The sequence below is a fragment of the Denticeps clupeoides genome, chromosome 4, assembly GCF_900700375.1.
Source record: "Denticeps clupeoides chromosome 4, fDenClu1.1, whole genome shotgun sequence".
Taxonomy (NCBI): domain Eukaryota; kingdom Metazoa; phylum Chordata; class Actinopteri; order Clupeiformes; family Denticipitidae; genus Denticeps; species Denticeps clupeoides.
The window spans coordinates 29049597-29060348 of NC_041710.1; the positions used below are offsets into that span (position 1 = coordinate 29049597).

A 10752-nucleotide genomic window follows, 5' to 3' on the forward strand; every position below is an offset into this window, starting at 1 on the left:
ACTTTTGTAAAGCACCACAGCACAAAAATTAAATAAATAAAAGTATTTATACATTTGCCAAAACATGTATGGTCAGACATGTAATCTTCAAAATCTGAAGTTGGCCAAAACACATTTCTGAGACACGAAAAGAACTGAATAGACTTAATGAATGAATGAATGAATGAATTTTGATCAAATAGGAATTACTCTATACATTGCTTTGCAGTAATTACACAGCTGTCAGAGATATGATGGCTGGACGTTTAAGGAGCAGTATGAGGAAGTCAGTTCACTTGGTTGTCCGCATGAGGGACTCAACTGTGGGTTTTTAAAATGTGCTTCAAGTAGAGGAGCAAGTAAACGAAGATGTCCCAGCAATCACATCAAATGTACAGAAATACTGGGTCATGACACTGGCTTTGCTAAGAATTTATGAGAGGTAACAGAGCGTTGTCAGTAGTGTCTGAAGTGAATGACATTTGCCCTCTAGGACCCACTATTCCTGAATCCTCAAATTTCCAAAAATATTGATTTCGAACTCAGACTGGACAGAGAAGGCAGCTATTGGTTTAAATAAAATTAATATTTTTTTTTATGTAGCCAGCGTTGCTATCATGACAAAAAAAAAAAAAAAAACTAAATGGGCCAGAAAAGAAGGCCCCAAAGAATGACATATTTTTAAGCACCTGCATTCTGTCAAAAAAAACAACAAAAAAAAAAAACCATAATCAAGCAACACACAATTATTCTGTGACAAAATAATCCTGCAGTGGAACAAGTCCTTTGACTCACCACTATAAGCATTTATGAATGCTTACACACACACAGACGCACACACACACACACATATATATATATATAAAAACTGCAGAGCTATGTGGATGAGATCTATCGTTGCTTTTAACACGAGAGGGATGGAAGACATTCTGTAGTTTCCCCTCAAGAGTTCACCCAACCTGTAGGACTTTGCAGACAGTGTCCAACTTCTCAAGCCCTCTTCCATGGCCAGTGTAAGACGTCCAACACATTCAATGTAGGAGCTTGGAACAGGTTACCTAAGGCCACAGTTTCCACCCAGCAAATGAATTCAGAAACTGCCAACAAGAGAGAGAATAGCAGTTGTTTGGGCTGAAATAACACAAATGATGTCAATGATGTGAAGTGATGATTAGAACTGTTAATTAATTTGACCACTTTGATGCTTAGTATTCAAGAAGGAAAATAATTTAACAAAAAATTATTCAAATAACCATATCTTATTATAATGATTGTGCCACTATTTTTTGGATGCTGATTAAAAAGGTGAAAAGCCAGTATGTGCTAATGTGCAGTTCTGATATCCATTCTCTTCTGTTGCTTTCCATACCATTGATCCCTGATGCTTTGTTGTGCAAAAACACTAATGCCCTATGATGTGCTATGTTTTTTTCTGTGTTTTATCATTAAAATCCTGACTGTACATTTGTGGCCAGCAATTTCAGCCTTTTGCTTCTCTTTCCTTTTTTTCTGGTGATCAGAATTCCAAAACGTGTTTCTCCAGACTGATATTTCAAAGCATCCAATCTGGACATGTGGACAAATGTTTTAATAAAAACCTTAATCCAACAAACTTAATTTCTGTATATATTATGAGGTCTTGATAAGAGTTACATATCTATATTGTATAACACAGTGCCAAGAGTCCGACTTACTGTACAAGTTTAAGGCACTTCATAGACTACTTCTGCTTGCTTGCTTTGATGGAGAGATATTACTTGGGTCCACTTCCTGTTCCTCCTCCTCCTCCACCTCTGCCCAGCCACCTAGACGCAGCTGGCCTGGTACAGACCGGTTTCCTGGATGGGCGTGCACTGTCTGGGTTCCAGAAGCTAACAAAGAAGTCAAATGAAATCAATCTCAACATAAAAGTCCACTTCTTAACAAACAGGGATAAATAAGACTATCAAATAAAAATACTAGTCACAGAGCATTAAACAGAGCATTAAAAGATTTACACAGGTTATAATGTATTAGAATGAAATATTTGTACCCATGTCACTTGGATCTCTTAATGGGAGTGGAGCCTGAAAGGGTCCTCCAGATGCTTGAGATTGAGAGTTCTGCTGGTGGACCTTTAAAACAGTATACAGATATCAGAGAATACAGTGTGTAAATGTCTACTTTCGCTTTATTACGCAACAAAATTGCTCACCGTATGACATCCCAAAGCCAATGAAATACATTACCTCATGCATGTAAATGGCATGTAGGCTCATCTCAGCAGAGGCCAGCTCAGACATGAGAGCTGAACTGTGAATTTTTGAGTCGCTGTGAAAGACCAGAAAAATGCTGCATTAATTCATTTAAACGGCACAGCTTATTGCATAAAAGTGAGTCATACCGTTTGACATGGCCACAGATTTTCTTTTAATAGTAAATTCACAACCAAAATGCTCACCTGTCCACCATGGTGCGATCACTGAAGTACATATGACTTTCATGTGGACGCTGGCCGCTGGATGGCATGAGGCTTTGGGCAGAGAAGGGCTGACCAATATGTGGTTGCTGAGAAGCGGACAGCGAGGCCAGGACCGAGGCAGCAGCGGAGGCAGTTGTGCTGGTGGGCAGGATGCGGCGGTCTCTTCTGGGCAGCCCTGGCGCTGTTAGAACTGGGTGAGCCAGTACACTTGCCAACAGGTTGTCTGGCTGCGGTGTTACAGTTCAAAAAGTGTTTTTTTTACCAGAAATATTTTAAATTCAAAAATATATAAAGACATAAATGATGTTCTTTGTAAAAATGTAATTATTTTGTAGGTGCTGTTATGCGACACTCACGCCTGTGGCAGAGTCATTGGAGAGCAGAGAGCTGCACAGCGGAGCCTCAGACAGCAGTAGCTGGGTGGATGGCCCCATCTGGGCATCCTGCTGCACCTTCTCCTTAAGATGGCTGATGAACACAGAGCTTTCCAAAGGAGGCTGCCAGCAAGGGTTCTTGATTGTGAAGTGCATGAGCGAGAGCTCAGTCTTGCCATTCTCTGCCTGTTGGTAGATGGAGGCCTCTGTCTGACCCTCAGACATCCACTGTGAAAAAGGAGAAAATCAGCATTAGAGTCACTTTGCCTAATCAAATCCATAATATAGGCTGTAAACTTCACAGGACCATATGAGCAGCCAACATGCCTCAACAAAGAGCCACAAAGATTAGATGCCCACTGCATACCAAGGGTGATGGTTAAAACATTTACAGCATTTATCAGACGCCCTTATCCAGAGCGACTTACAATCAGTAGTTACAGGGACAGTCTCCCTGGAGCAATTTAGGGTTAAGTGTCTTGCTCAGGGACACAATGGTAGTAAGTGGGATTCGAACCCAGGTCTTCTAGTTCATAGGCGAGTGTGTTACCCACTAGGCTACTACCAGCAGAGGACACGTTTTGTGGTGTCACCGTGTGCTGTGCTGCTGTGTATCACAATGACAGTCACTTCACATGTTTCTTTTATAAGAATGTATTTGGCCTGTTAAGAGACACTTTAATGAAGGTGAAGACAAACTGCATTTACCTGTGGGTTTCCGTGTCGACGAATGTCCATTTGGGCAAAGGAGCATATGTCCCCCACACCCACAACCTCCACGGTGAAGTTACGAAAGAAGTCAATGATCTCCAGGGATTTATTTCGAAATAGAAAAATAAGGACGAAGGGTGTGATGATGGGGCTTAGCAGTTCCTCCAGGATAAATACCTGCCAAGGAACACAAAAATCATTCAGATGACTAAGCAATACACTTCCAGCCAAGAACATTACAATGCAATTTGTGTTCAATATGCCAGTATAAACAACAATGTACTGAACTGTACAGGGGTGCCAAACAATGAAGATAATCAGTGGAACCATGTAGCTTTAACCATGCAAAAAACTCACAGCTTTGTACTGGAAGAGTTGAGCCATCTCGTCACGCGTCTCACTCTTGTTGGCATTTCCTTTCCAGTGATCAGGCATGTAGTGGATGTGTGCCAGCACACACTTCAGCAGCTGCTCTGGGCACCACACCATGTGCTCGTCTGGGATGAAAGATCTGCCAGGAGAGTGACCAATCAATTACATGTTGTTTAGGACACTGATTATTCATCTTCTGTGTGACCGTGCACAAAACGACATTAGACTGTGGACAGTCAAGACACCCTCAAGACCAACCACATGATGAGACCTCAAGGGTAAGGCTAGTTTTTGTTCACGGATTCGTTTTTCTTAGAAGGATTTCAGTGGATTCAGGTGCATGCAGTCATATTAATGTTCATATTAAAATCATTTAGCATGTCCCCTGAACCCTGACATGAAAATGTCACTTTGCGAGTTACCCTAGCCTGCCTACGGTCCTGGTGAAGACCAGAGTGCTCGCCGTTCAGGGAATGGCAGCTCAAACGGCTGTCTCTGGAACTTGGGGTCATAAAGGATTCAATTTTATTTTTGTAAAAACACCGACATGACTTCCTGTCTGTGCCAAACATTGTAATTGGTGAATGGTGCTGCAACGCCATCTACGTGAATGCCCGCTCACTCCTATAGGCCGTTCTGCGCCTCGTCTCGCGTCTCTCCTCCTCTTTAGCATTTACAGCTACAGACGCCGAAACGGCGCGTCCTGGGGAAATCTGTGACTGGATCAAAGTGGCTATAATTCTGCACCAAGGTTGAATCTCGGAAAGAGACTTCAGATACAGTATTATGGGGCCAATAAGGCCACTAAAGCTATATAAAAGCAAAAAAATAAAATAAAAATTTATTTGTCAGGGGACCTGGTTTCATCAACCAAGCAGGGCCCCGCGTTAGGCTTGACAGCTATGGACATTGGGGGATCGCTCTTTTGCAGGTGCTGGTCCAAAACTCTGGAAGGCGCCGTCCCTGGAGCGTCAAAACCTCACTGATCAGTCTCTGTTCTTAAGAACTACCTATTTCAAATGGCATTTGGAACTTAAAGGCATTGTACCAGTTTTATTCATTTAATCTATCCAGGTTTCTATTTAACTGTTTAATTATTTTAGTACTTTGGTCAACCTAGGTTGTAAAAAAAACATGCTCTATATAAAAGATTGGTTTGATTTTGATTTGAACCACTGTCCCTTCTGTAAATCCTCCTCACCTTGCAATGGTGATGACCACTCCAAGCACAGTGATGGCAGTAAGCACATGCTGGACTGTCAGGACATCCTCGTCATAGACTGTGAGGGAAATGACCACAGCCAGCACTGAGCCGGAGAAGAAAGCCACATTGCGAGCTATAACGGCCAGGAGTGGCGAGGCAAAGGCATTCATGTATTTGGCAGCCGGCTTATAGCCGTAGCTTAGCCTGCTCTGAAGCTCGTGATCCAGTTCGTTGAAGTGGCGCAGGTAGAGGCGGCCGTACAGCGACCAGCGCCGCGCTCCGAGGCTGCCCGGCTCTCGCTTGATGACCTCGGCGTAGCTGAAAAAGGCATACAGAACCTGCCACACCAGCACCAGCGGGCAGAGGAGCAGGTTGGCCACTCCGGCGAGAAGGATGACCCGGCTCAGCTGCCGCGCTAGCTCCAGGCGATTGCTCGCGCGCTTGTACTTGGGGTGGAGGTTCCACTTGTTTTGAAACAGAGAGCAGGGACCCCAGAAGAGGATGAGTTCAAAGTTGTATTTCAGACCCTGCGTGAGGAAGACCACATCGCCCAGCAGAGGGAGCCGCAGGTGCACCGGTAACAGGGACTTGTTGACCATGGCCACCGTGTAGTTCTTGAAGCGAAGAATCCGATGGTAGATGTCCAGCTCTGTCAGCTCCTTCTTATGGATGCACATCTGCTGCTCTCGCTGCAAGCTGATGAGCCGACTCTGCACTTCCTGCCAGGTGACGTTACATAGTTCGTCCTGCAAGACGGAAAACAGATGCAACCATGCAACGGCTGTTTAAAATAAGATCACTCTTCTAATGTCTTCCTACAGTACATTCCAAGATATCCCTGAATGATTGCTTTTAAATTCAAATTCAAACTCGACGTGAAAAAACATAATTGAAAAATTCTAAACTGTCTTACCATTTTTATCTTCAGTGCTTTAATGTAAAACTGCCGTATCTCCCAGTAGCTAAGAACATTGAAGATGACTTTAATGAGTCGATAGATCCAGAAGATGGCAGCCATGATGAGAAGGAAAACGATCCAGCTGTTGTCCTGAATCCTATGGGGGGGAAGTGAATCACTGAATGGATTGTCAGACATGACATACTATGTCTGTACAGCAATAACATTAACAGCAATAACATTTGCATGATGATATTTTGTTCCCTTTCACCAAAAAAAGTAAAAATGAAAAGTAACAGACACATCTTAAAAGGTTGGTGCAGTGGCTGGCTTAGTGGGTAGGGAAGTGAACCCATAATCGGAAGATTGTCATGGCTGCTCACTAAGGGTGATGGATAAAAGCAGAGGACATACTTCGTTGTGTCCCCGTGTGCTGTACTGCAGTGTTTCACAATGACAATCACTTCACTTTCACTTCATGTTACAATACTAGAATCTAACATGTATGTGTATATTCCCATATTAGGCCGCTTCTACGAGAGCAGGCCTTTCTTTGGAGGAACTTTGAAGCTCACATGCATTCAAAACACAATGAAATGTGTCTTCAAAAAGTACACACCACATACTTGGCATTTTAAAATGCATTCCAAAAAAATACAGAGCGTGACAACCCCTTCTCTAAGTACTCGGTTTGTACACAATGTCCACAATGTTCTCAATGTTCTTATGATGTTTTTCTTTACACAGCTCACATCATACACGGACTGTGCATTTCCCCCTAGTATTCTACTGTTAAAAAACTACTTTATAATGAAAAAGATAAAATAAAAACCGAAGTTTAAGGTTAAGGGACAGCAATGATATTCTAAGCGAACCGTCTGATATACAGTACTGTGCCTGTGTAGGCACCAATACAAGCCAGTGAACGCAAAACCACCGTTTACTGAAGTTGCAAACATAGATCACATATTAATTTAAGTAAAAGAGTTATTGCAGAATGTCCTTTTTTTATTAAACATTATATTCTGTTCTGTTCTCCTAGTTTTCTCTGAGCAGCAATACAATATTGTTCTACATCTGTTGACTTTTGTTTGAATTCATAAAACCTCTGCAAAGTGTATGCAATACTGTAAAACTTCTGCAATACCGTATGATGGTTGTCAACCAGCTCGATTCTAGCTCTGGGGTTCTAATTTAAAGTTGGTTTGCTCCCACAGCACATCAAACCATTGCAAACCACCATCAAGCCGGGAAACTGTGCTACTTTTAGTTTTCGTAGCAGGTCGGTCTGAGAAGCCCTCAGGGCAAGTAGTGCTCGGCCAGTTAAAGCTAATTATAGAAATCAGCCAGAATGACGCGATGGAAGCGATGTCTCTGCTTACGTCTCAGAATAGAGTTCTGGCCAGCTAGGGAGCACGTATTGTGCTCAGTGATTAATGTACTGCCCTCTTGTGGCCAGTGGACACAAAGACAGCTGCATGATGAAGCCTTAGGTTGGAGGGCAGCATTTTTTGGATGTTTTCATATGCACAGTTTCTATAATCTATAATCCAGCTTCACTGGCCCTTGCTAGTTATAGACTAGGTATAGGATATTGATCCAATACCCTGAACGCAGCTTCCACTTTAGCATGTCCAAATTTAATCATTAGAAAACCACCGAGTCTGGTTGCCAGGAGCAGCCAAGTGAAGAATTTATATTCTTCTTTGTTTCAGGTATGAGCCTTTGGTATCCTGTTTATCAAGAAGATCGACAGTGTGGGTAGTGTTAGAGGGTTAAAAAAGGAGGCCATCGATGTGCAGTGTCTAGGAAGAGTGTGGCAAGAAGCAGGAGAAATACTGTATGGCCACAAGCCACTCCCAGCACAAGCATATCATAAGACCCTCCTGGAACAGATTAAAAAAAGAAATCCCAGACAACCACTCCACACTGCTCCGTCTGATCCAAATGTATTTGATACTTGCACAACATTTCCGAGATTTGGCCACAGCATTTTGCCCCACTGGCTACAACACAGCACACAAACACACACATAACCTGCTCAGCAAAACTGACGCCTCAGGGATGGTGCAACTGCAGTATAGTTTACCAGTCGGATATTTTGACGTGGCAGGGATTACGCAGTATGCCTCAGTAGCTCATCACAAAACAGGCCACTGGAAGGCGACATGAATTCGTTCGATGACTCGCCTTGACTCATTTAAAGCTACAGGCCACATTTGATTGTAGAAACCGCTACAAGAAAGTGAAAGTGACATACCAAGCAGACGTCTCGGACGTGTGGTGGGTGTCTTACAAAGACCTTAAAAACTTACCTGTCCAAACATTGCTGGCTGGGCAAGATGGCATCCGGCAGGGTGATCTTGTTTCGGTCCAGGGGGCTGACACTGGGATTGGTGTGGTTTACTGCTCGGTCGGCAAAAAGGATGTCATATTCCACACAGTTGAAGAGGAAGGTTGTAAACGTCACAACAAACAGGAATTGCCTGCATTGCAAGGGAGCAGCAAAGGCAAATCGTACAAGCCTCAACACATTACGCAGGAAAACAAGAATGAAAATGAAAACGTGTGTGGGGAAACTTACACAAGTTCAAAAAACTCTGAAAGCATCATACAGGCAAATCCATTTTTCTGGTGGAAATGATAAATGTGGAGCACGGTGTTAAGGACGGAATGTACAGTTGTGAATGAGAGCTATATTGAACGTACAGAAAATTATAATACATAGCACAATAACAGTAATAGTACATGTACTATGAAAATAATGGTAGGTGAAATCTCGGTGGGACCTTTGCTGAATGTCAATAAGCAGTTTATCGGGGCAGTGGTGGCCTAGCGGTTAAGGAAGCAGCGTAATCAGAAGGTTGCAGGTTCGAATCACGATCCGCAAAATCCCACTGAGGTGCCATTGAGCAAAGCACCGTCCCCACACACTGCTCCCCGGGCGCCTGTCATGGCTGCCCACTGCTCACTCGGGGTGATGGGTTAAATGCAGAGGACAAATTTCACTGTGTGCACCGTGTGATGTGCTGCTATGTATCACATGTGACAATGACTTCACTTTCTTTCTTTCTTTTTTTAAATAATGAGGTCACAGAAAGGATATTCTAGTGAAGAAATTGTCCAAATTCTTGATGTGATGCCATGAGTCTGTAAAATGAAAAAGAAAGCATGGTTAAAAACACATGTTACTTATTTCACTACAGCAAAAGAAAAAAAAAGCTATGTGCATGAGTAAAAGCGTGCTTCTTTACCCTTTAGGCCCTCTGGGACGTGCACAAGTAAATCTTCCTCGCCAGGTGGGGAGTCTTCTTCATAGTCTTCGATCCTCTGATACTCCTGGTAGGCTTCAAAGTTGGCCATGGTGCTTCACATTATCCCTGCCACTGTCTGGAAACGCCTGCAAGAGTATACGAAACGCGAGTATAAACGAGTAGGGAGTAAAACACGCCAACAGCACCGACGTGGTCAAAAACAATGGAGCACTTATCATCATCATCATTTCTTCACCACGCAACTCAGACGTTAAGGGACTCAGAAACCACGTGTTTGTAGTTGACGTCACCGTTGTCTTTTAAAGGACGAGAACAATGAGAGACCACTTTGGCGTCCGCTATCAATTCAAGTAGGGAAAATAAACGCAGTTCGAGCGAGAATCAATAGGTTTAGATTAAGTGTTGTGGTATGAAATTCTGTTTAATATTAGTCTTTGGCTAATAACTTTTCCCTCTCGTGCCATAAAGAAAGTGCACCCATCTTCAGCACCGTGTTGATGAGGGTTTGCGACTCACCTGACATTTCGGATAGCCAGCAGCAGCTACCCCGACTAACATGCACCAGCGACGGCTAACAGCTAGCTAAGCTGGCGGAGATCAGGCCGCGACTCTGGTCTGGCGCTGTCCTGTTTACAGCCGTTCAGACGACGCAACACAGCATGTCGCTTCACCCCGCGAAACGCACTGGCCCGCACCCGATGACTTCCACGGTTTTGTCTTTCTTCGACCACAGTGTCAACAACAAATATCACGTGACGTCACCCTTCCGTGACGCAACTTCCGTGTTCTGGAGCGTCATGTGGTATCCTGGTTGTCTGCGGTTGCTCGTCTCTTATCCTGGACATCACGCCTCGACCAAACTTGATTTCTTTATTCATTAACAATTGGCACAGTTATGTGTCTGACATCAAATTTGGAGGATAGCAGAGCATGCAGCTGTGTGTCAGAACTGGGCTGGTTTGATGAATCATGGTTCTTTTAGATCATGTGAACACTGGTAGAGAATTTTCATATACAGTATACAATACATCAGGCCTCTCAAGTCTGCCACTCGTAGCCGATCAACATGTTGTTCAGTGGCTTTGGGAACAGACCTGGTGTTCAACCTCCTGTCACAGATGCACCATCTCCTGGTGAATTTTCTCTCCAGGTTTTTTGATGACCACCTCCTTACAAATATTGTGTGAAAATACAAATAAGAATGCTGCCAAAAATATAAAGAAAAGTGCACTGTGTGCTGGAGAAGATCTCCTTGGAAGCAGTGCAGTTTTGGCCTCTGCTTATGCCTTGAGTGGAACTGCTTTCTGGAGTTAATTCAGGGGCCAAACATGCCTGGACTTGTTTGCTAAAAATGAGATTCTAAAAAAGGAACTACTGGGCTAGACTTCAAATGCTTAAGATAAGATGAGATAAGATAAACCTTAAGATAAGATAAACCTTGTTATGCTTGTAAAAAAAAATCTCACTCCAAGGAAACA

At 43.3% G+C, this 10752-nt stretch overlaps 1 protein-coding gene across 1 annotated transcript; it reads right to left on the minus strand.

Annotated features, from left to right (window-relative positions):
• Positions 1 to 681: 681 nt before the first annotated feature.
• On the minus strand, positions 682 to 10037 carry atg9b (autophagy related 9B). Its single transcript, XM_028976759.1, has 15 exons — positions 9791 to 10037; positions 9254 to 9399; positions 9106 to 9149; positions 8584 to 8648; positions 8315 to 8485; positions 6015 to 6156; positions 5099 to 5847; positions 3883 to 4036; positions 3523 to 3702; positions 2797 to 3042; positions 2420 to 2667; positions 2208 to 2289; positions 2012 to 2093; positions 1674 to 1850; positions 682 to 1076 (listed from the first exon to the last, which is right to left on the minus strand). The coding sequence occupies exons 2-14, from the start codon at positions 9360 to 9362 to the stop codon at positions 1693 to 1695; spliced, it is 2430 nt and encodes an 809-aa protein (XP_028832592.1). The 5' UTR covers positions 9363 to 9399; positions 9791 to 10037; the 3' UTR covers positions 682 to 1076; positions 1674 to 1692.
• Between the last annotated feature and the right edge of the window lie 715 nt (positions 10038 to 10752).

Bases quoted from the DNA above. Each gene is read 5' to 3' on its own strand.
- atg9b (XM_028976759.1), bottom strand. From the start codon at position 9,362: ATGGCCAACTTTGAAGCCTACCAGGAGTATCAGAGGATCGAAGACTAT. The intron at 6,157-8,314 runs GTAAGTTTTTAA...TCCCCCCCATAG, and splicing joins AGCCAGCAATGTTTGGACAG to GATTCAGGACAACAGCTGGA. The intron at 2,290-2,419 runs GTGAGCATTTTG...GGTCTTTCACAG, and splicing joins GATCGCACCATGGTGGACAG to CGACTCAAAAATTCACAGTT.